At 44.8% G+C, this 25208-nt stretch overlaps 1 protein-coding gene across 7 annotated transcripts in view; it reads right to left on the bottom strand.

Annotated features, from left to right (window-relative positions):
• Positions 1-416: 416 nt before the first annotated feature.
• Positions 417-25208, bottom strand: part of LOC109642880 (nuclear receptor coactivator 2-like) — a 35865-nt gene continuing 11073 nt past the window's right edge. For 4 of the 7 annotated variants that reach the window (XM_069510618.1, XM_069510616.1, XM_069510617.1 and 1 more), the window contains 21 exons: positions 20153-20263; positions 19067-19239; positions 17359-17462; positions 16383-16560; positions 15413-15601; positions 14310-14399; positions 13994-14134; positions 13576-13723; positions 10787-12029; positions 8650-8875; positions 8270-8491; positions 7884-8081; positions 7665-7770; positions 7373-7541; positions 6932-7252; positions 5600-5677; positions 4952-5402; positions 4338-4581; positions 4090-4252; positions 3741-3815; positions 417-3597 (listed from right to left, as the gene is read on the bottom strand). In XM_069510618.1, the coding sequence (XP_069366719.1) occupies positions 3586-3597; positions 3741-3815; positions 4090-4252; positions 4338-4581; positions 4952-5402; positions 5600-5677; positions 6932-7252; positions 7373-7541; positions 7665-7770; positions 7884-8081; positions 8270-8491; positions 8650-8875; positions 10787-12029; positions 13576-13723; positions 13994-14134; positions 14310-14399; positions 15413-15601; positions 16383-16560; positions 17359-17462; positions 19067-19239; positions 20153-20244 (4623 nt within the window). In that variant the 5' untranslated portion in view covers positions 20245-20263 and the 3' untranslated portion in view covers positions 417-3585. The remainder of the gene's footprint in view (positions 3598-3740; positions 3816-4089; positions 4253-4337; positions 4582-4951; positions 5403-5599; positions 5678-6931; positions 7253-7372; positions 7542-7664; positions 7771-7883; positions 8082-8269; positions 8492-8649; positions 8876-10786; positions 12030-13575; positions 13724-13993; positions 14135-14309; positions 14400-15412; positions 15602-16382; positions 16561-17358; positions 17463-19066; positions 19240-20152; positions 20264-25208) is intronic. The other 3 variants (XM_069510620.1, XM_069510619.1, XM_069510621.1) reach the window with 3 other exon arrangements.

Here is a 25208-nt window from a genome sequence, read left to right as displayed (position 1 = left end):
AAGCAAAGTGTGTAGAAATCAGTGAGCAGCAGGATGTGGATGTAAAACATATTTGAAATTTGGACTGATCTGATTATATTTGAGTTATTGAAGGATATTAGGATTAAACTGCAGGAGAATTCATGTTGAAGAACCATGAGAATATTTTATATTTTAAAGAGTCTCAGCAAAGTTGATCAACATCGACAGATAATGTCGCCTCCTGCTGCTGAAAAGCGAGCATTGCACCCACAGGGAGACCGAGAATCAGTTTTACAAGGATGAAAATCCTCTCTCTCTCTCTCACTCTCTGGTGGACGAAGATTAGTTCTCATTAAACTGAACGGGCACATGTTGATATCATCCATGTGAACGATGGAAATAATGACACAGGAAAGTTCACGTCCCAGCTGATGGAATAAAAAGACGGAGGCGGCTCCGCTTCATAAAAATAATTTATTTACAGTGGCATGAATCATAAATTAACGAGTAGCATTGGCAAAAGCAACATCAGAGGGGACAGCTTGCATAAAGTGGTGTGAACGTCTGGACCTTTGCTTAAAAACACAGTCACTGAGTAAAGTGGATGAACTGAACCGACGACCCTCTGAACACCTGCGGACATTAAGACTCTCACACTTTGACCTGTTTAGCTCTGAAATATCATTTTACTGAGAAACACGCAAATCAAACTGGTTTTGAATAAAGAATACTGAGGAATAATCTAAAAAAAAATAAGATTTTTGCATTTTGATTACAAAGTATTATTATAATTTGTAGTTAATTCAGTTTGTGTAATTTCTTGGGAGAGAAGATAAAAATTCCTGGTTGTGTAAATATTAAATGTACAGTATGAAGTGGTAAAACACTCAGTGAGCCGTGTGTGACACGAATAAACTTTACAGTTACACACCAGCCAACCAGAGCTGAGGCCTTATGCTTCGTCTTTAGCATCTTCAGGTAAAAGTTTTACAGTATTTTGCAACTGATTACACCTTCGTCTGTGAATTGAGAAATAAATTATTTATTTACAAATACTGTATCAGTCAAAATGAGTTTACGTCAATTCGTGATGAAGAGTTTGACGTTAACAACTTTTCAGATTTTAAGTTTTCTCTCGTGAAATGATTCATTCACAGCAGATTCAAGAAAATCCAGAGTTTTACAACCTCATGTGAGAGAGAGAGAGAGAGAGAGAGAAAGAGAGAGCGAGAGTGAGAGAGAGAGAGTGAGAGAGAAAGAAAGAGAGAGAGAGAGAGAGAGCGAGAGGGAGAGAGAGAGAGAGAGAAAGAAAGAGAGAGAGAGAGAGAGAGAGAGAGAGAGAGAGAGCACCTTTTAAATTGATTCAGTTAAAATATTCCCACAATGTTTGAGGTCCAGTCTGTGACTTCACATCTCTCTCTGTGTTCGGGTCGAGATATAAACTGGAAATAAAGATGGACGACACGACAGCTCAAAAAAGTGAAGCCAAATCATCTCGATCGGCCCCTGGTGACCCCGCCTCCTCCATGTAAGCAGACGGGACATGGACCGAACTAATAAGCCAACGTGCATGTTGAATACATTATTTCCAAAAGACGATTTCTGTAATTTTAGTTTTAATTACACATCACGATTTGGCTTCATTCAGGAGAAACATCGTCCATCTTTATTTGCAGTCGATGGTTCAGGGGCACGAAGAGAAAGTGTCGTCATTCAAAGATCGACACAACAAACCAACACACGTCACAACTTTCTCCTTCAGCTTGTAACTCGACAGTGAGTCCTGCAAGGCCAGAGCATCGCAACCACAAACACTAATGTTAAATACGAGTTTTTATTAGTTCCACACACACGTTGTGTCGAGGCAAAGCTGCTTTGGAGGCAGAAATAATCACAGTGGAAAAAAATCTCAGTGGGCGAAGTGAACGCACCGAACAACAGGATGGTGTTAAGAGCCGTTTAACAACAGCCGCCATCTTAGTTTAGAGCGTTAGCATTTGCTAACGGTGCAGCGAGAGTTGTTTGTTTGTCATAAACTGCACGAATCTGAATTTTGACCTGCAGATGGCGCCAGTGGGGTGATTGTGGATGTCCGAACCAGAGTAATCCGTGAAATAGCCGAGAAGTTATGTCGTGCCGAGCCAAAGCGGCGGAGCAGAAAAAAAGAAATACTCCGTATATTTACACAACAATCTGCTCTTTAACCAGAAATCATTGAGCTGCTAATGCTAACGTTAGCAAAGTCACCCACTGAGGTTTAATCCAGCCTGTGAAAATATTTCTCGTCTGCTGCTCTGCTTTACCACTCTGGGGAAAATGTTTTTTATAAATCTAAGTATGTACACTATCTATACACATTTACCTTCATTCAAAAAGTCATTAAACAGGGATACAGCTCCCCAGTAACTACAGCAGTTGAAATATATTAATTATATTTAAATCGACATCAAGATGTACCATTCTGAGAGATTTCATTATAAAGAAAGATTGATTTTCTTCTTCATGTCATACAAACAATCTAAAAGTTTCTTCAAAACTATAAATACCTTTTAAAATATTTTTTTTTCCATAAAGTCTTATTCGACGTCTTTCAGTCGGGCTCGAAAATAGAACCGTAAATGTTAAAATCAAGAGGTTTAGTTTCTGCCTGTCGATGGTTCACTTCTCCAGTCACACACACACACACACACACACACACACACACACACACACACACACACACACACACACACACACACACACACACACACACACACACACACACACACACCTTCAGAGACTTGAGAGAACCACAGGTAAAAGTTTAGGAATACATTCATCTGATCAGAGCACATGCTATCAGCAAAACCTGTCTGTGTTTGTATTTCAGTGTTTCTTTTTATTTTAAAAAGACTATTAAACGTTTCTTAATAAAACCCAGTGTTCAGTTGACGTTAACGTAATCTGAAGAAGTTAGTAAAGATAATAATGGATGTTCTGTTTTTAGTTTAATCCAAATCCAAAATGAAACATCGGGCTGGATTTAAGGGAAACACATATCCTGATGAATACTTCAACTACTTAAGGGGATTTAAATTTAATGGGAGTAAGTTCACGTGTACCTGGTGACCATTTGATCAACATCTGGTTTTACTGTGTCAACAATTCAGAATGTGTGTAGAGGTTTTAGTTTCCAGTGAAATCACTTCCTCTGAGAGTTTCAAATTAAAAGCCTCCATATCTGTCTCTATAATCTGTTATAATTTTATACGGATGAAAATAAATCTGAGGGAAATGCAGATTATGTAGAATTAAACTTTCACGTGAGAATTATCTTATAAGTTAGGGAGAAATCTTTAAATCTGAATGCGCTGTGACACTTTCCTGTGGTTCTTCAGTTGGTGTATTTGCTGTTAGGACGGCTCAGATGGCAGATTCTCTAAAATGTCTGATTATCTGAACGAGCCAGAGTGAAGTGGGTGCAGTTCAGAGGGTTTTACATGTCTCGCTCGTCATCATGTGACTGTCCATCGTGTGTGAGAGAGGGAGCAGAGTGTTTCCATCCAACTCGCTGTTTCTTCGTGAGCTGAGCTGAAGCCGGCGTCCGTGTGTCTGACCGTCGCCTTGTCTCAGCCACAGCAGGGGTCAGCAAAAATTCTACGACCGGCAGAAAATCAGAGAGCGAGAGATAGATAAGGTCATGTTTAATTTCATCAGACTGATTCCATGAAAGCTTCTGTTTCTAAACAACATGATGTTAAGGTTATCAATACAGGAAGAAGAGACAATTTGTTTCTTACAGAATTGGCGTCATCATCTTGTGTCCGCATTTCAATTCCCACCAGCTGCTCCAAGATCAGGCTGCTGTCACTCACCTGTGCCAGAAAAACAAGCAGCATGAACAAAACCGCTGAATGTGTTCAATTACACCCAAATACTAAGGATGACAACTAAGAGTTGTATCTCCTATGTTCGTTTTTTTACATATTTCAATTATTTTAGATCTGATGAGGGCGTCATGTAGAGTCTGTGTTAATCTGTGAAAACTAATTTCGCCTGATAAGATAAGAACATGATAAATATGAATCCAACAGGAAACGTTCATCATCAGGGTCATCGACACGAAGCAGTGGAAAGTAAATCTCTCACCTGCTCTGCGCTCATGGGGGTCATAGAGCTCATCTGTCCTGACATCTGGCTCATGTTGCCACCGTTGCCGGCCATGACGCCCGTGTTCATGTTGTTGTTGCCGTTGTACATTCCTGCGTTGGGTTGCGTGGAGTACTGGGACTGGGACTGTTGCGGGTACACACTGAAAGAAGCCAGAGTTCAATACGTTGAGAAGAATCTGATGTTTCTCCACGTGATGTTCACATGAATCCTGAATCTGTTTCTACCTGTTGCTTGTGGAGATGTTGGCAGGTTGGGGCCACCTGTTGAGGTCTGTGCTGGTCTGGTAGCTGGGGGGTCCTCCCTGGTTCGGGCCCTGGGGTTGGGGTTGGGGTTGGCCCTGACTCTGCAGCAGCATGGGGCTCTGACCCTGCCCCATCCTGGGGGACAACAGGGGGCTCTGAGGGGTTGCAGCCCCACACGAGAAGCCTGACACTGGATCCTGGTGCTGCTGTTGTTGTTGGCTCATTCCTGGTGATGGAGGCAGATAAACGGGTCATACAGAGGTTTAACAGATCCGATGGAGATTGTGAAGTGTGATACCTCTAGTTTCCTCTCAGATCTTTAACAAGGGGTCAGAGAAGTGGGATTTATTTTAAATCTTTGACAAGACACATGAAGTCAACAAACATTAAACAAGAGAAGGTTTCTGTTTGACCAGTTCCACCACCACAGTTCATTTTCCTGACAGGGGGAAGTTAAGACAATCTCACGGTAACTTTGTTTATTTGCACTCAGACATTTTTCATGCAGCCAATCAACTTGAAAACAGACTTGATTATATTTCAACGCCACCACCCAGAAAAACACAGACCACCGCTGCCGAGCTCTAATCATATACCTGAACTGCTGAACTGGAAGGCACTGTGCTGAGACGGCGGACTCATTACCCCGCCGTACTGCGCGCCTACATTTCCCATCATGCCCTGGCTAGTCAGGTGACGGCTGGGGGAGAGAGAGGAGGAGAAGGGGCTGGAGGAGCCGGGATGAGGAGGTGGAGGAGGAGAGGGCAGGCCAGTACCGTAGCTGGAGGCCGGGTAGGGGAACTGCTGTGGGTTGCCCTGCGGGAGACGCGGGTTGGTGCCACCGACGGGCATCGGCGTGGGCGCGGCGCCCCCGCTGGGCATGTTGGGTGGCATGTTGATGCCCTGAGTCCGCATCATCATGGCACGCTGGTGGTGCATGTGTTGTTGTTGCTGCTGCTGCTGCTGCTGCTGCTGTTGGCGTTGGCGTAGGTGGTTGCTGAGGTACTCGCGCTGACGCTGGGCCAGCATCTGGGCGTTGAGGGTTCCCTGCACGGGTAAAAACACAGAGAGGTGACGACGCCATTCACTGGAACCGGCTGCAAACATGACTCTACAAGAGAACTGAACACAAATCACTCGGATGTATAAAAAAATCTTTACCAACAGTCTGTGATCAGGAGTCTCATTACAATTTCACTCAGTCAATGAGTTACCATGGAAACACCTCATTTACACAGACTCACCTGGTTTGGTACATTAGACCTTAGAGGTAGATTCATGTTGGAGACCCCACTCATCTGGTTCACCACTGGCTGACGGTTCTACATGAGGGATGGATACAGACTTTGTTACTCTCATGGGGAACACTTTCCTCTGGCATGAACTCTGACCTCAAACAATAAAACAGTTGATCAGCCCTCAGGATTTCTGCAGAAGTTATATTTAAGACTTTATAAAACCATAATGAATGAAATTTAAGATACATGTCAAGTACGACAGATTTGAAGGAATATCAGAGCCCAACAATTACTTGCACTTCCTCACAATTGAAGATGAAGTGAAGTAAAAAACAACCCTGGACCTCGTTATGTCTTGGACTCTCCACTAGGTGGCAGTCTAGACTTTGATGTTTCCTTCACTCTTCACATTTTTAGACAATTTGGACCCTCAACATGAAACATCTAGTATCCAAACACGTGAACATATGCAGAAACTAAAAATACCCTTCAATGCATGAACAACATCGTAACAGAACATAAAGTGCATACACTCCAGAACAGGAGCATTGTGGGGGAAATGGATTCTCCAAAGAGACAAGTGTGTTAACAGCCAGGCACGAAAGGCAATAATGATTTTGTGTGTGTGTTTAAGTGCACACCGCATTCATGTGTGTTGCTGGTTAAGTGTCTCTGCAGCAGGGAATCGCTGATGAAGGCAGAGAGCTGAAACACGTTTGTTCCTTTCTGGCTGCGGCCGTTGAGTTCAAACTCGCTGAACCCTGTCGGCATCACTGTCCACTCACCAGCATCACACGGTAGAAGAACAATGTACGTGTGCTTCATATGCAGGCTGCTACAGACAGAGACTGCTGTGATATGAATTTCAGTGCACAACGATCACACCATCTTTTTCATGGTGATGAGGTTTGGCACTTATTAAAACAAGTGTAAGGATCCGTTATTCACTTTCTCAAAAAAATATCCATCCATTTTCTTTGCCACTGACGGTCGCGGGGAAAGCTGGAGCGACACACAGAAACACATCTGCATCACAACTACAGCTTTGAGTCTCCAATTAACCTAATCTGCATGTGTTCGGACTGATGAGTACCCAGAGAAAGACCACGCAGAACACGGAGAACAAGCGGAGCAACGAGGTGAATTTACTTTGGACCAACTGCGATGGAGGTTTGATGGACAGAGACAATCACTGAAACATGTAGTAAACAAACCCACGACGTCTCAGCAGAAAGTCACAGATGCATGTGATGGTCTGTTCCCCATTCCACAGGTCTGAGGTCGATAAGCATCGCAGAACTGACGGAGGAGTGATCTGACACGTGTGTTGTGACCTACCAGTTGGGCCTGGAGTCTGTGCTGCAGCTGGAGCCTCAGGTTGTTGGGCTGAGGTGGCACCACGGCACTGGGAGCCCCTGGCCTCATTCCTGCCGACCTGGGCCCCACACCCCCAGGCATCCTCATCATTGGGGGGTAACCAGCAGGGGGCATCCTTTGTGGCCCCATGTGGCCAACCATAGAGGGTCCGTGGAACCCACCATCAGATGGAATGCCGCCATAACCTGGCTGCCCGCCGTAGTGTTGGCTGTACTGGGGAGGCTTCATACTGGCTGCTGGGTCTGAGGAGCTCAGGTACTGGTCCTGGTCCGACAGAGGAGCCTGCAGGGAGGGAAGATGGTGAGAAAGGGGAATAAATAAAAAATGTGTTTAGTGTTTTGGTCTAAAAAGCATCATTGTGGTTGGGGAAAATGGCTGATAAAAAGTTTATACAAATTCCACCTGTCTGGCCAGCGTTGGGATTCCCAGCATCTTGTCAATCTCCTCTAGACCCTCATAGTCCTTTAGCACCGAGCACAGCTGGTTCAGCAGGGCCCCTTCGTCTGGCTGGCCCTCGGGCCCCATGGTGCAACACCCCATCCCATCCGCCTGTGGAACGCCGTACGGTGGCCTGAAAGATACCTTGGCGTTAGTGTCACGAGACGAGGGTCGACACGGAGCTCACATTCAAACCCCCACAAGCGCAGCTCGCGTCTGATTTCTTATCGGCCGACAGGTTGAATAAATGCCAAACCTGCTTTGGTTTCCATAGTGATCCATCATCATTCGGTCTGGCCATGGTGCAGTCTGGTTGGGCGGGGCTTGCTGCTGAGGGTAGACAGGGTTTGCCATCTCCATCTCTGCAGCAAAGAAATGCAAATGTCAGGATCGTTTCTGCTTTTGATGATGATTGGTGTCATATTTTTTGTTCTCTCTTTTATGCGTTTATCTTTTCCCCGTCTTTTTTTCTCACCATTTCCCATCATCTGAATGTTCACCATAGCTCTGGATCCAGGCGGGCCTCTCGTGGGGAGCCCAGTGTTCATGCTGGGCACCATGCGACCAGGTCCGATCCCCTGGCCCATCATCTGCCCCGCAGGACCCCCCATTGGCCCCTGGGGACCCCAGCTCTGCTGCATGGAGCCTCGCATTGACCCATTAGTCAGCATGCCTGATTCAGGGGGAAGAATTTCACAAGTAAAGTCATTTTTATAAAATAGAGAAGCTCAAAAAATACTTCTTAGAAACTTAGATCAACTCTCAGGATGTTCCAGTACATAAAGTTATTTAAGATACGACGTCGGAGCTTGTGAATTTGTTTAAAAAGCTCTTTCTATCTTTTGTTTTTTTCAGCCTCACCTGAGTTGGCCATTGTAGCTTGGTTGGCCATGCCTGCATGACTTCCCATCATGCCTTGCTGTTGTTGATGCTGCAGTAAGGAGTAGGGGCTGATGTTCCTGTGATGAGGAGGGAAAGGCCTGGCGGTGTTGGGGTTGGAGCCCATACTGCCGTCCAGGGACATGCTCCTGACAGGAGGGGCACCTCGACCCGGCTGGCCCGGCCTGGCTCCACTGAAACCTGCTGGGAAGAAGACACACGTAAATTATAAATGTACACACTTGCTGAGGGACAAATGCGATGAGTGTTTTCTAATTTTCTCATTGACATTATGAGGATTTTAGCAGGAACCCAGAAATCCTCAAATGAACCCAGACACAAACATCCTGTTGCAGACGTACTTGCTGGGCAAATGGGGGGGAAGGCTCTGTGCTGGCTGGGGGGGCTGCTGTTGCTCATGTGTAGGATATCGCTGATGATGGTTTGTTTATCCACAGAGGAACCGGGGGGCACGGAGGAAGAGGAGGACGAAGAGGAGGGTGGTCCTCTAGCTGGTGGCTGGGCTCCAAACAGCTGCTGCTGGCCGCCGCTCTGCAGGTCCTCCAGAAGGTCCTCAAGTTCACTGGTCTGAGATCAGCAAAAATAAGATTAAATTACAAAACTAAATGCAACAAAACATTCCTACACTTCAGTATATATCAAGGGGATGTCTTAACGATATTTAAGGACTTAATGTGCATGTTTGAGTTTCTACAAACACATTTAAGAATTTTCAGCTGACATCCTTTGCTTCTTGAACCAGAAGAGCTGCCGCTGAAACGAATCCACCGAACTCTGTTTAGAATTCTTCATAGTTTAAAAGTTTGCTGCTGGTTTTTACTTTTCTCTGAGGTGCTTCAAACTGTTTTGCCATCACAAAATGTTTTTGAGAGTTTTTTTTTTTTTAAGAGTGAGGCAAAACACACACACACACACACACACACACACACACACACACACACACACACACACACACACACACACACACACACACACACACACACACACACACACACACACACAGGAATGGTTTCCTCGGGCCGTTTGGCTTATGAATAGAGGAGGAGCTAAAAATAAACTGCCGGCACTAATGAGGTCATGTGTGATGTACAATAAGACACACAGTCATAGCTCAGTTTAGCCATAGTGTAAAAACACACACACAACACAACAGAAACACACACTGACCTCAATACTACCACACATAGAGGGCATCATTTCAAAAGGGGGAGTGATGGACGTGTTCCCTAAAAACTGTCAGTGTCCAGTAGTAGCTGAAGAATGCAGCTATAGTGCGGCTACATTAGCTTTTATTAGCCACAGAGAGTTGATCTGTTAGTTTTTTATTCATCTTATTGAATATTAAACAGCCACAGCTTTTCTCTTTGTCTAGAAACAGCCTTTCACAGATCAATGTTTTTTCTTATTTATTTTATTTTGTTTTCTTATTCAAGTTCTATAAATGTGTTTCCTTTTTATCTATAGATATTTATAATAAAGTTTATAGTGAGGCTGTAAAATATCAACCTTCAATTACATTTCTTTGTTCATAGTATATATAGTATATGACAGCGAGATCTAAGGCGTCACTGTCATTTCTTTGTAATATCTGATATATTATATCAGTGAGCTAACAGGTAGCAACATTGACAACATTTGAATTTGCTTTAACAGATTCAAACAGATTTTTGTTGTTGCCCCTAGATGTCACTAAAAAGCCACTTCCTACTTTAGGTCTTAGACACAATAGAGGAGAATGGAGGAGTCAAATATTTTAACCCTGACATTTATTTTCACATCCTAAATCTGATTTGCACCAGTGAATGTTACACACTGACACGTTTACATATTCAGTCACTCTTGAAGCACTGGCACAACTACAGTGGAACGAAAACACATGAACACACAATCTGTACGCTCATAACTACTGACACACTCACACTAACTGCACCTTGAATTTATAAGTTTGACTGTGAACACTTCGATAAAAACACACTCATGCACGTTGCTCTTCGCTTCATCTTTCTGTTTGTCCTGTTCCCGTTAGCTGGAACTTCATCAGAGGAGTTTAAACCTCTGTTTAAACACAAAACAAACAGCTTCCTGGCTTATTCAGCTCCAGCTCAACAAAACCTCGTCTCATTCTACAAAGAGCGAACGAGAAACCTTCCTGGGAGACAGACTCTCCTTCCCCCTTCCACTCCGGAGGTACAACTGTTGGATCCACAGTTCTTCCGCCTCTGTGTGAACGCACCTGAACTTTCAATGAACACAACACTCTTTACAGGCTGAACGTTGTAGTGTAAGAAAGGAACTAGAGAGACACACACGTGTAAATACTGCCACAGCTTAATCTCTGACGGCTGTTAAACAGTTAGAAACAGCAAAACCTCTCATTTGAGATAATTAACCTGCACTATAAATGACTTACTGGATTATTTCTTGTCAGTCGACCAACTGCACTAATGATGAACACAACTGTAAACACTGTAAACTGACCTGGTCCGCCATGTTGAACCCCACTTCCTGTTTCTCTGTCTTAATGTTGGGCAGCTTTGGTCCATCGCCAGGCTCCATCTTCGTCGCTTTATCCAGGATGCCGTTGTCGTCCCTGTCCAACAAGTAGCGTAGCAGCGCATTGTCTTTCTTTTTGGGGCTGCCCGGCTCCTGTTTTACGCAGAGTTCAGCCAGCGAGGCCATGTTGTCCCCTGAGGCGGACTCGGGACCAATGGCGTCTTTTCCGGTGGCTTCTGCCGTCAGCTTGGCCAGCTCCACAGGCGAGGTGCTGTTCTGCAGCAACCTGTGGAGAATTTTGTGTTTCTCCTTTAATGAAGTGGAGTAGTTGTTATGCCCAGCCCCACCGACACCCCCGACCCTGCTCAGCGGGTCCTTACAGTTCTGGTCGTCCCTGAGGGGCCCCGGCGGTGAGCCGGGATCAGAGGGTTCTAGCTTAGTAGTGAGGAGCTGGAGCAGCTTCGTGTGCCCTTTGGTGTTGAGAAGGCGGTTTGTGGTGTTGCCGAGCTCACCTCCATTACTGTCGAAGATGTCATGGTCACTGTCTTTGCCTTCCCCCTGCTCACCTTCCTGGTTTTGGGACAGCAACAAGTCTTGCTGCTCTCCAAAACTCCCAAACAAGTCAGTCTCTAAGCTGGGATGGTTCTTTGCTAGTTGGCTACTTCCTGTGCTGCTGCAGTGAAGAGGGCTCTGAAGGCCAGCCAGCTTTCTGTCAGGTGAATCTGGATGCTGGCCCTCTGTGAGACCCTGGGAAACCCTGTGGCCCTGGCTGAGGGCTTGCAGCGCACTGAGGGAGTTGAACCCTTGGCTGTTTCCGGTGCTGCTGCACACGGATGCTGGCGAGTGGAGGCCGGCGACCGGAGAGAAAGAACCAGGGGGATGCTGGGGGAGGTGAGGGCTACTACAGCTGCTAGCTGGAATGCTGGGACTCAGGTGATGACGAGGAGACAGCATTGCACCCTGGGCCCCGGAACTGATGCCGGGGCTTCCCTGCGCTGAAGGGCTGCCCAGCTTGAGTGAGTGGCTGTTTCCCTGAGGCGTGGACGCCCGACCCGATACCGCACCGAAACCACGTACAGGGGTGCTGGGGGCTGACATGGAGTGGTGGGTATTACTTGTGACACTGGCGTCAGGGGAAGGTGACAGACCACTCGCACTGGTAGGGGTCATTGGCTTGACTACGACCTGCCCGCCTGGTGTGTATGTGGTCATCCCACCAACATTATCCCTGAAGGAAGAAGAAAACAGGAATAAGAATCCGACCTGCTCCTGTGCAGTGCTGGTTGTAGTATTTTTATATATTTTTTTCATTTTAAATACAGTTTAAAAGTTTTAAAATACAAGTTTTTCTTTCTACAGAATTGCTGCTGAATTCCAGTGAATATCTACGGTGAGTGATGAGCAGCGTTCTGGAGAGGTTTAGTAATATCCTTTCTTTCAGCTTCAATTAGTCTCGTCATAAAGAAAAAACTGATAGCAGCTCTCAGCAGCAGTGTACACAACTGAGAAAACAAAGACGTGGCAGAGAGAGAGAGCTTTCAACATGGATCGGCTTCTGCCCCACACCAAACACACAAAGCTCCCATTGTGCTGAATACTGGAGCGATACATTTGAATGTGAAACTTGTGGAAGTAGAAAAAGGCCAAGTTCTCCCCATTGATCCGCGAGGCTCCGGGTAACAAGTCCTGGCATCGCTTTCTGACCCGACGTCCAAACCATGAAGGGAAGGGTCGCACCAGCAGCTGGATGCTGGTTGAGTGGCTCCCAGGGGAGGGAGGATGTGATGGAAGTGCTGCAGACTGAACTGGCTGGTGAGGCTTGTGTCAGTTTTAATCTATACATGTGGCGGAAGCTGTTAATAACAGGCTCTTTGTTTGTTATCCACACTGCAGTGATACACCCCCCCCCTAAAAAAAAGAGCCTGAGAGGGAACATGTGATCGACACAGGTCGACAAGAGAAAGAAGACAGAGACGGCCGAAAAATCAAATCTGCTCTTATGTAATTGAAGTCATTATGTGATGTTTTTCTAAGATGAGTGGAAAGTCAGTTTGAATTCTAAGAGGGGTGCCATTTTAAGAAGAAATTTGATTTTGAAGATAAACTTTGTTCTTGAGTGGCTGCCACAGGGCAAAACTCGTGATTCATTACCATGAAATCATCTAACTTGTCTCCACTGACTGGTGGAGAAGTGTGAAGCTCTCTGGAAAGAATCACTGCAGGTTTAGGAAGAACATCAAATCTATCAAAACTAATTCATCTTCGCTATCCTTTCATTAATCATTGCACTAATTTACTGATCAGCTCTTAGGGGCCATTTCACACCAACTTTGGTCTGGACCTTCGCACTTCCCAGTTTATTTTGAGACACAAGTTCTGTTCGTTTCCAGAAAGAAAACAATTGTTGGGGAGTTTGGACTTTTGGACCAATCACAGGAAGTAGAGACAGCATTAAACATAGAAGAAGAAAAAGAAGAGGAAGCAGCTGCGGCAATATAATGTTTGAACCACGAGGACGTTCATTCGGTGCTTTCACTTTCTCCATTCAAACAGACAGACTACTACCCCCCCGCAACTGTCAACACGCCCACGTCAGACTCCGTCTACAAACCAATCAGAGTCAAGTATCTGCAGACGCAACCCAAAATGACAAGCCCCAGTCCCTAAATACAATGTGAAACCAAAACCAACCAGATCACACGAAACTAGAAGAAGCTTGGTTCAGACTCTCAGGTGTGAAATGTCCCGAGAGTGAAAGTCAGAGCGGCTCGTACCTCTGCAGGCTGTGCAACGACATGTAGAGCTGCGGCTCACTGGTGGCGGGAGATCGGACCAGCTTGCTCCTGGTCTGAGCTGAGACGATGGTTCCGTCTGCCAGGGAGAATCTATACATGGGGCTGAGTGCATGGCCGTTCTTCAACACTGGAAAGACCCAAACAGAAACAAACCGACCTCTCAGCAAGACAGAAGACTGAGACTTCTTTCGATACACTGCCGTAAAAAACGACTTAAATAATTGACTTATTTACTGATGAAGTTGATTGGCAGAGAGTTGATATTAAAAACAGGATATTTGGTAGAATTTCGACTGAATCCTCAACAACCCCACGATGAACATGCCTGGAGTTTGACAGAGCTACATTCAACACGTTTTGGATGTAAAAGCCTCCGATGCGTTCGGTCAATAATCACCGTCTTGCTGGTGTTTTTTGGCGAAGGACATGTCGCCTTCGTTCTGCAGGTGGAACCTCTGAATGCAGCGTCGCACCAGGTCCTCCCAGCCCGGCTTCATGGATGCCCGCAGCAGACTCGTGTCCAGCGATGTGATCTTACCTGGACAGGACGGTTACGGGTGTTAGCAGACGAGGTGCAGCAGCAGGGGGAACCACTAGATAAAGTAACTGCCCCTCATCCACTGGCCTGGAGTTCCAGCCTTTACAGCATGTCTGTATGTATGAAGCATGACAGTTCTGTTGATCATGAACAGACGTCGCAGTAAGATACAAACCTTGAAGGTCCTGCCGTGTGGTGAACTTCATCACAGGTCTCTCTTTGACGGGGACTCTTCTCGCCACGCAGATGAGACAGGACTGGAAATCTGCACATTTGGGGAAAAATGCGAGTTGATGTCTTATCACATCCTGAGACTACCAGCGATGAAGTCTTGCAAACATATGATGTGTGTAGGAATGTGTCTGGGGAGCAGTTACGTAAAGACACAATGTGATTTCGACTGTGACCAGAGTTTTTCTCGTTCACTTTGCCTCTCTTGGGTGGTCTCTTGTTCTCCACACCTGTTTAAGCTTCAGCTCTTCCCTCATTAAAACACAAGGAAACAAGTTCGCTTTATTTTACCCTGTAGAATATTAGAAATACGTCTAACAAACGCCATCACTATCTGTGACCTCAGAGCTAGAACTAAAAGTGAAAATCCAATTTTTTAACATGTTGTCATTTGTGGCTTTTATACAAAAAAAGTAAAAAATAAAGTAGTAAAAAAAGAGGCGCTGCAGCAAAGATCAGTGAACAGACGTGTTTTCTGAACATTGGAGCACGTAAACCTTTTTAAACCAAATTAAAATTATAAAACTGAAAATGAGCAGCAGGTCTCCTTTAACACAACCTCAACACTACAGCAGCTTCAACACACCACCCGCAACCCGAAGCCCTCAGTCTGTCCACCAGACGTCCTCCTGCTGTCAGGGGACAGACTGGCACAATATCTGGCCGTCAGACATTGAAAATGAGAGCACCAGAATGTGTATGTGTGTTTGATAAGACAAGATGGGGAAATGACAAAGTGCCACACACTAATTAGTCTCTCCCAATGGATGTGAGGAAAAGTCGAGAGGAGTGGTGATGAAAGGAGGACAGGACACAAGAGACAAGAAGGTTGGGGGATGGATAGACTGATGGGAGAGTGACAGAGAATGAAATGGGGAGAGAAGAAGAGATTTTATGATGAAGGGCAAAACTAAGAGGTCAGAGAAACAAACGGAGAGACATGGTAAAAAGAGGAAGAGAAAAATAAACTAAATAAATGCAATAAAAAACATAGAACCGAATAAGAGACGCTAAGTGGAAAACGACAACGTTAGTTAAAGTCAGTACCTTCCCCCTCTTCCTTGATAGACTTGGGTTCGGACACAGCGAAACACTGCATGGTCTCGTACTTCTGCTGCGCCGTGTCCTGCTGGTCAGAGGTCGGCTGATCTTCTCCGTCAACATGAGGGTTGACCAACATACGACAGGTGAAGGTGTGGCTGTTCCTGTTGGAGGAATCCCCGCTCCGGTGATTGACTGGAACATAGAGAGAAACACAGCGATCCAGAGGCCGAAACGTTTGAACCACTACCTGCTGCTAGACATGCAACTAGAGTTAACTAAGATCAGAGGAGTAATTTGAATCAGTTTGATCTTGATCATCTAGGAAATCATGTGTTATTCATTCTGTCAAGATGGCAAAGCTCATTTAGGCCTCGTACACACTTGGTATTAACATGTGGTTTTTGAGATCTGGCATAAAAAAGTGGCCCCACATGCTTGATCGTGATGGGATCTCAGATCAGATCTCGCCTCCGCGCTCTATACAAACAAACACGGACGTCATTTCTGTTTACGAAGACCAAGATATGTCGTTTTTACCCATTGTGTCGACGTGAGCGAGCGGTGTCGTGGTGGTGGTCACTAACCAATCATCGAGAAGAGAAATAACGAGTTCTGTTAATGGTGAAACTGCAGCAGGTGAGAGGACGTCGGCTGAGTGGGTGGTTCTTCATGGGGCCCAGGACATATTTGTGTTCACACGGCTAAAAGAATGTGGACATGCGTGTTCTCGTGTGATCGGATCAATAGCCGACCTGAGTGAGTTCATACCTGTGCTAAGATCTGTCCACTTGAAATAGGATCACAAAAACCACATGTTAATACCAGCTGTGTCCTAATTCTGGGGCTGTGTCCTTCAGAGGAGTCTTTTTACGAAGCGAAGGTACCGAGTAATCTACTGAGGCCGGGCCCAAATGAGAAGATCTGGCCCGAGGAGGAATTCCTGTTTACCCAGTTCACTGTCTGTAGTTCTTACCCATGCTCTTTGGCAGCAGGTTCTTTATGAACTCTGCGTGATCCCCAACGTGCAGCACGCTGTAGACGTTGGTGTTCATCAGCTCCTCCTGCTGGTAGTGCAGATACTGACTGACGTTCTCCGAGACAAACACTATGTTGCCCTCCACGTTGACCACAAAGAAGAAGCCGTCCAGGGCCTGAGGGGTGAGGAGAAGGTGGGTAGGCAGGGGCGATGAGGGGATGGAATGGGGGGAGGGGAGAAAAGAGGAGCCAGAGAAGAGAGAGGAGATTATTAAAACAGAGGGGTGGAAATGGAAAAAGGAAAAAAGTTTTTTTTGAATAAAATTTGTGTGTTTATTATGTTTATGTGTGAATTGTCCACCTATATGCACAGACTGGGATTTGTCCTTTACCTTTACACACATGTCTACACGAGCTGCACAACTACTACTGTAAACATATGCTGGAGTAGAATAGAATAGAACCTTTCGTCAATATTACGGCTGATGAACGCTATTCATATCCTGTGTGTGTGTGTGTGTGTGAGGCTCCTCCTCTCTTATTCTAATCTAGCTTTTCAGTCAGGTATTTCCTTCACTGGGTCTCATGTTATACGTCGCAACACACGTGATGTTGCTCGATGACGCCACTGCCACCGGGGGAGCTCTTATCTCTCCGTGACTGTAAAGTGCGGCACCATTTAAAGTCAGACTGGCGCTCCATTCGTGTTTCGACGAACCACTGGCTCATCAGCGTCTACAGCGCTGCGGCGATGAGCGAGCACGGCTTGGTTTGGACACGTGCAGCCTGTTGTGTCACTGGTGAAAATGTGATTGTGAACTACTCCAAGGGTCAAGTAAAGGTCAGTGGCCTCAAGAGAAAAGAATCATCGTTCTCTGTGTCACCGTTGCACCTCCTCCGGTGTTCTGCCTTGTGTCACTATCGCCGTAACCTTTCAACTTTTCCGAGCTTCACCAGAGGTTGGTCTGACCCACCTCGAGCATCATGGGCCCGAGGGCGTCCTTATCAATGACGCCCTGTCCTGTGGAGGAGACGTCGGCCTTCTGCACCTCCTCAGCATCCACCACTGGAGCTTTGTCTGTGAAAGACAAAGGGAAAAGCAGAAGTAGTGAAGAGCCTTTATTTTTCCTTTTCCTTTCTGAAATAAGTGAAGTGAAACACAAAAAACGAAAACCGTGACAAAGTGTTCTGGGGAATTTGTTGAATGTATAGATGTTGTGATGGGAGGTCAGAAGTTCAGTTTGTTTGTTTTCCTGGAAAAATGAAACTTGTGTTGATGCTCAGATTCTTAGAAAATCATTCATTCTTCCACATTTTATTGTCGCCTTCAAGCTAAACCACAGCAACATAGATGCACACACACTTTGAGTCATTTACACATGAGGCCTTTACATTAATTACACAGCACTTGACCTCATTTTAACCTCATTATAATGTCAGCTCTACACCACCCTCTTCCAGCAGTGTGGCGATGTGTTGGTAAACCTGCAGGTTTGAGTGCCCGGGATGTCACAGAGAGCAGGTATCGCCAAGTGAAGTCACGGTACATTACACACATTTAGAGTCATATTAGAGGCCAGTCTCCTCTCTCCTCCCTGCTTGTACCACTGGACTGTTAAGCCTCCCATGGCCCCATTAGGCCACATAGCTCACATTCCTGTTGTGGGACCAGAGCTGTACAGAGTCATCAGCCCTTAAACCCTGTCACTGCAGAGCCCGCTGCGGCTGTCATGTAGGTGGAGGAGCATTAAAGTCACAGTACGAGCTTTTCAAAAATAAATAAATAAATATGGTTATTGTTTGAACGGTGATTCATGTGCATTTATTTTCTGTGAACCGTGGGGCGTTCACTTAACAGGTCAGCACAGAGATGAAAATCCCCGTAAACACAAAATCAAACTTTGCACAAGATTCAATCTGCATAACTGAACAACACACAACTCATCAGCTCCCGAAGCTCTGAGTTTCCAACTCTCCATAAAAGATGACGACATCGCGGCTACGCAGAAGTCAAAGTGACTCGATCATCTCCTGGTGGCTGGCTATACAGTACAGGTCATTACCCCCCACCCCCCCCCCCCCCCCCCCCACCTCCATGTTAATAGATGGGACATGAACTAAAAAGTGGAACGATTGTTTTCTTAAAAATGGTTTGTGTGATTTTAGGGAGTTAAGTTTTTATATTTCTAATAAGTTTGGTTTTAATTTAATTTAATGCGACAGAAACGGGATGAAACATTGTGCATGTGTGTGCATGTGTGTGCATGTGTGTGTGTGTGTGTGTGTGTGCTTATTCAGCTGTTGTTTTTCAAACAGAGCAACAACAAGTGGACACCGACTGGCAGAGGACAAAACGGGAGGGAGATGAGGGAGGGAGAGAAAAGGAGCAAAGGAAAGGTGAGACAAGAGAAAGTGAGAGAGGGGAAAGACAAGTGAGGGAGGAAACAACAGGAAAGGAAAAGAAAAGACCAGGAACAGTTGAAACAGGAAAATAGTGGAGGTTTCTTTCTGTAGAAGCTAAACTCATGTCGGCTCAGCTAAAGCAGATGATATATGATATCTGGAAGGTGCCATATGAACTGCATTATGTATACGTCCAGTTCAGTATCCTCAAAGATGGTTTCGGCCATTTAAGTGGTTCTCATCACATTATTTTAAGCATAAACAAAAGTAGATCCTCACCCTGCTCCTTGATCTGCCTGATCTGCTTCACCGTCTCTTTGAGGATGGCGCATTTGTCCGGCTTGACGTTCAGGTCGTCCATGTCGTTGATGTTGGCGAAGATCAGCTCTGCCAGCTCCTCGATGTATTTGTTCTCCTGCTCCCGGTTCCTCCTCTCCGTGCTCCTCTTCGGGCTGCAGCACAGGAAGGGAAGCAAAGATGCCGTCAACATAACCAATAAAATGTTCACAGAAGGAAAAAAAGAAGATGACATCTAAAAAGTTCACCACCACATGCATGAATCTCTTGTTTAGTGGTTGAATTAAGACTTTTTCTTCATGCACGAGCTGAATATTTGCAGTTTCACACTTGAGGTGGATGAATGACTGCAACTGTGGACATCACAAACACTGTGCTTTCTTCATTGCACGAGCTTGTTCACAGATTTGTTTGTCTTCTCCTCACTACAACCTGAGCTGCAAACATTCTCCTCATTATAACGTCAGTGCATCATCACTACAACCTCCAACAGTAAAACTTAGTCTCAAACACTGACACACAAACGTAGTCATTTCTGTCCCTGTTCCGTTCCTGTTATGAACATCTGCCCTGAGTGATCTCTACTCTCTGTGCGTCAATTCACACCTGGCTCGTCCTGAATGCGTTTCCTGTGACCACTTTGGATCTCACTTCCTGCTAATATGCAAATAAACATTTGTCATCTCTGTTCGTGAAGACCAAGTGATTTTTTTTCAGCCACTCTGATGACACAGATGTGTCTGATGTCGATGTGGGTGTGTGTATGTTAGTGTGTCTAGACAGAAAATCACTGTGCGGTGGTCAGCGCTAATATTTTGGAAGTGGACACAAATCATTTTGTGTATGTGAAACACTTAGCGCTGTAAAATATTTCCGGTTTGTGAGGAAAGTGTAGCAGGTCAGAGGACATCAGCTGAGTGGTCGGTCCTTTATTTGTGGTGAGATGAGGCACTGGGACATTATTATTGAACCTAATTGTAGTGAGTTTTAGATGGAGGCTTTTGTTGATATTACTATGTGGGTTTACTGCTGTGTAGGATGCACTGAGACAGTGGATGAAGGTCTCACCTGGGTCCCAGGAGGTCTGACTGACAGTCCTTCCTCTTCAGAGACTCTCCCCCTCTGGGGGGCTCCGGGGTGTCCGGCCTCCCACTACTCATCTTCAGCAAATATCAGCACCTAAACAGACAAAAACACAACTGTAAGGATCCATGCATGCAGTTTATTTAGACTATTAGCAAACATAAAACACACTGTGATATTTTGTCATGTTGAAACAGAAATGATTTCAAGTTTTTGCGTAATCCTGCAAACAAACAGAACGCAAATGCAGAACAGTTATCGAAGGTGGATGTAAAAATATTTTGAAACAGACCTCTGCTGCCAAATTAACTCTCATTTCATTGGCAAATTTCACTTAAAGCTTTTCGATTTCAAATACATCCAAATAGATATTTTTTTTAACCTGTTGCTCAATCTGGCTATTTGTAATATGTAAAACAGTACAGTCTGTGCCAGTGTGAGGAAGCTTTTAATCTAAATTCACTGGTTCAAGTGCAACGGAGCATTTTAGAAATCAAAAACCTCTCGACTGCTCCACAAGCTTCATAACATTCTTCACCACAGGGTTATAGAGACAAGGATCCATGTGCTGGAGATGTACACAACCTGCTTGAATGGTGCATAATCAAACAGGGAGCGTGTTCGTGACTCATGAAAACAATGTGCCATTATAAAGTGCCTGTTGGCAACATGTGGGAGGCCCAGTGGGAATGAAGTAGGTGTCAATAATTGCCTCAGTAAGAAATAGCTAATTCATGTAGGCATTCAAACTTACATGAAGAGTTCTGTCAAAGCTGACATCTTCAACAGGAGTCATTTACTTTCCTGAAGCTGCTGTGGAATAATACGGGTTAACACCTATTGGCAGGGACAACTTGATGTTTATTTGAACTTTTTAGTTTTGTTCATGGCCCACCTGCTAACATGAAGGAGCTGGTTTATGACCTATACTGCAGTCAACCTCTAGGGGGTGTACAAGGTGATCTGTTTTCACTTTTACAGAGCTGTCATGTCGTTCATCTTTAGATTCAGTTTATGTTGTCTACTTTTCTAAAGGTTGTTGGATTTCTCTTTCTTAAGGTTTTGAGGTGAAGAGCATTTCTTTTTTCTTCTTGGAATAAAGATTTACAACTTGCATCGCATCTGCTTCAACGAAAACACAGCATCAAATCCATTCTTCAAAACCGGCAGATATCTGAGGGCTAATGAAGTCAACACAGTTGATGTGCGATGATCAATCAGTCAGATCAATACCTGGGAGTTTTTAGGTTGAAGTAGCGGAAATCTTTTTACTCCTGATGTGACTTTGACATGAGGATTTTCTCAAATAGACATTAGGAAATGACCGAAGTGTGAAGTGAATGATTCACTAAAAGCATGTGGTGGTCGGGACATGACAAATCGTTCTATCACTGATGAGGCAGAGTAGCAGTTAGAAGCTGTCTGTCAGGGCGGCAGGCCTTTAAGGCCCTTCAACGGGCCAACACGTCACCTGACCATTACATAACAGACAGACTGTGGGGCTGATACTGAGCAGATGAAGGCAGGAAACCAGGATAAGAGAGGGAGAGAGAAAACAACAGGGAGGGAGAGAGAAAAGAGGAGAAAATGAGAAGCACAAAGAGAAAAGGGATGAAGGAAAAGATGTTTAAAAGGGAAACTGGGCAGAGAGCACGGGAACAAACTGAAGAACGATGGGTTCAGTTCATTGGGGAATTTTCTCACACGGACGTCAAACGAACAAGTGCGAATGTTGTGATTGTTGTGGAGTCTTCGGATCTGGTTGAGCTGAGAGTTCCCATGATGCAAGGAGAGACCTTGTTAATCAGCTGTTATCATCACCAGTCACTCAGTTATCAACACTTCCTGCTTTACAACCAATTTTAGCCGTGCTAGCAGCGTGGTTCTGGGGTTGCTAATGTCTGTCAGTTGGTCCACCAGCTTGGTTCAGAGCGGAGTGATAGTGGGGTCGCAGCAGCAGAAGCAGGATTATTTCCTGCGGCATCAAGCGCATCAACTGAGAGGTTAAACGTCACACCGAGGCTCAGGTGTGGGAAAAGAAGCCGTGGACGTACGACCATGAGAAGAGAAGTCAATGTGGAGACACCAGGTATTGTGCAGATACAATAATAGCGTACAAACCTAATCCCAAGCACTTAGCAGAGTAAAATCTTGACAACTATTGGATGTCATTGTGTTTCCATCCTGTTTTCAGGTCACAAAAGCTTCACACGAATAAACAGAGTGTGAATCAAAATGGACGACATGACAGCTTCCTAAAGATGAAGCCTCATCCCAGTCACCCCCTGGTAGCTGGCTGCATTGGTCGTCAACCGTTTAGGAAGTTCTAATCTATTATCCGGGATATTCGGGCTTCAGGTATTTTACCTTTGAGTGAAAATGTCTACGTCTCCATCTACTTATCATGTAGTAGAATTAGGATAGGCTGATCAACGTTGCACATACTTTTAAACAGCACATTCAAATTAATCATTTTTTTAATGATTAATCATTACACAAAGTAAAAGTAAATCTCCCCAAAACCAAACTCAGTAAAAGTTTAAAATCACTAAAAACAACAAGAGACACGTTGAAAAATGAAGGTGTTGTCATAGCTTTTGGTGAACAGCAGATTATTATGGTTTATATACTTTAATCAATGTCGGAGGTAGTTACACATGGGCCCACATTCACAAACACAAATGAAGACACACATATGGCCTTACGCACACACACACACACACACACTGAATTAACACTAATGTAGCCTGCGACAAAAGCCTTTAGCCCGTTCAGCCCAATACTAATGCAATCAGAGGAGCCAAGAGCTTCACGAAGTGAAGCCATGTAAAAACAATTTGAGCTGGGGAGAAGAGACGAGGCCACAGGGTCAAACCAGCCATTAAGGAATTAAAGCTGAGGGCTGACCACAGCCTGCTTAAGTGGACTCTGTCGTCAATGGAAACCATCGCTGCTCGGTTTCTTTGTTTTGGGTTTCTGAAAAACCGGCGGCGACAGGGTGAGGCTTTGACAGGTGCAGCGTTTTTAATTCTCTTTTACCAGCTAGAGGTGCCGCGCAGAGCTTTTTCATGATGGAACTGTTATTCAAGATGTCTCGTAAACATCAGTGTTGATTTTGAGAAACACTCAATCATAATAAAGAATAGCATCATGTAAATTGTTTTTTCTTTTTTCTTTAATAGCTGTGTTCTTTAGAGTAGCACAACCTCAGTAGACAGGTTTTAATTTAACCCTGTTGCCTGTGTTTAGTATCTGGGTTCAGGTGTGTTTTTATTTAACTATAAACCATCATTCTGCTCTGTTCAGCTTTCAAGGAATATCCCCGCAGTGTCCACTTCCTGGTATGTTACATGTGACAGGGAGCAGGTAGGTTTCACATTACAGCCAGCTGGAGGTCAGATTGGAAGGAGATAAACAAAGCAGCGCAACCTATTCAGCAGTAATTATGAAAAATAAAACAGCACACAGAGAGTAGGAGGATTGCAAATGGAGTCACACACACACACACACACAGTTATAAAATGACAATTAAAGCTTATGTGTTTTGCAGGGTTAGCAGAAAAATCTCTGTTGTTATATTAAAAAAAAACACATTTACTGGGCGGTTCTTATTTATGGAATTATGGAAAGAATAGATTAATTAAGTCTCATTTATTGTTTCCACTCCATCTTCAGGAGAAAACTTTAATAAATTAAACATATCATTTACATTGACGCTCCATTCATGAACATCTTTCCAACTCTCTTTTCTAATCTAAGCTGAGCAGGTGTTATCTGGCTTTGGTTGTTTTCATTTTTGAGGAACACTGGGAATACAGTGAGAGGTGGGACCCTCCTCCCTTTGGCTCCTGATTCTGTCAAGGCCACAGTCTGAGCCCACAAACCCTCACCCATCACACACACATAAAGTAGATTTAATACCTGGATTAAGAACACTGGCTTCTCCAACACTGAAGGGCCTGCAACATATGACAGTGTGTGTCTGTTTGTGTGTGTGTGTGTGTGTGTCCACGTCAATACGCCCAATCTCTTTGTGCACATCTCTGCTGTGCCACGGTGATGCTCCTCTGAGCTGGTGGCTTTATGGTCGGTGGCTTACCGCCTGTTGCCAGGGACAACAAGCATTTTGTTGATCTAGCTGGATTTAGACAACATCGAGGTAACTACAACTTGGCTCAGGACAAATACGTCAAAACGTAACTTTAACTGCAGAACCGTGTTCGCCTTCCTGTCAGATTTTCAACTTAACTGACACAAAATGACAGGAAACAACTTCAGGTTTGTTCAGGAGGTTAAATTTTACCCCCTCGTGCATCTCCGCAAACGAGAAGCGATCCTCCATCTTTGTGGTACTGCACAGATAGACACCTTGTTCTTTGCATTCCCTCTAAGTTGACCAGACAATGCCAGAGTGAAATGGGGGAGAATGGGGGAGGGTACGCAGCAAAGGGCCGAGTCACCTCTGACCTGTGGCCACTGCAGGACTCAAACCTCGGTATTCATTTTTAAAACACCGTGTTCCAAGCAGCTTTGTTTGACTCTGATATGAAAACATTACACTTTAGATTTAGAGAGCAATACAAACATATCTTTCTAAATAAAAAAAATCGACAGTTTTTTTCCCCCAAAACTTTTCAAAACAATCGAATTTACTTGGCCACTCTGACGACTGACCCGCTTCCCTCTCCTGCCACCTGGCAGCCAGGTCCCATCTTATTGAACTGTTGTCAAAGTTTCCAAAGACTCCTGACACCGGTGTGCTGGAATGGAAAGCAAACACCTTTCTGTGTGTCGAGAAGAGAGTCCCCCTCTAAATTCAAGATGCACACTTCGACTGACCCAGCTCACCCAATGCCACGCTCCCCTGTCTCAACAAACACAGACTAATTGGTGTTTGCGTAACAGCACAGGTCAAACATTTTATTTCGTCTCACCTGAGCGCGATTCCTTTTAGAAATGTGAACTTTTTGTCCCCTGTTTCTTTTTAATCTCCTCATCAACATCGTAAACTTGAGCTAGAGCCACTGCTAGTGACACAAAT

The sequence above is a fragment of the Paralichthys olivaceus genome, chromosome 16, assembly GCF_024713975.1.
Source record: "Paralichthys olivaceus isolate ysfri-2021 chromosome 16, ASM2471397v2, whole genome shotgun sequence".
NCBI lineage: Eukaryota > Metazoa > Chordata > Actinopteri > Pleuronectiformes > Paralichthyidae > Paralichthys > Paralichthys olivaceus.
This window is presented reverse-complemented; position numbering and strand designations above follow the sequence as displayed.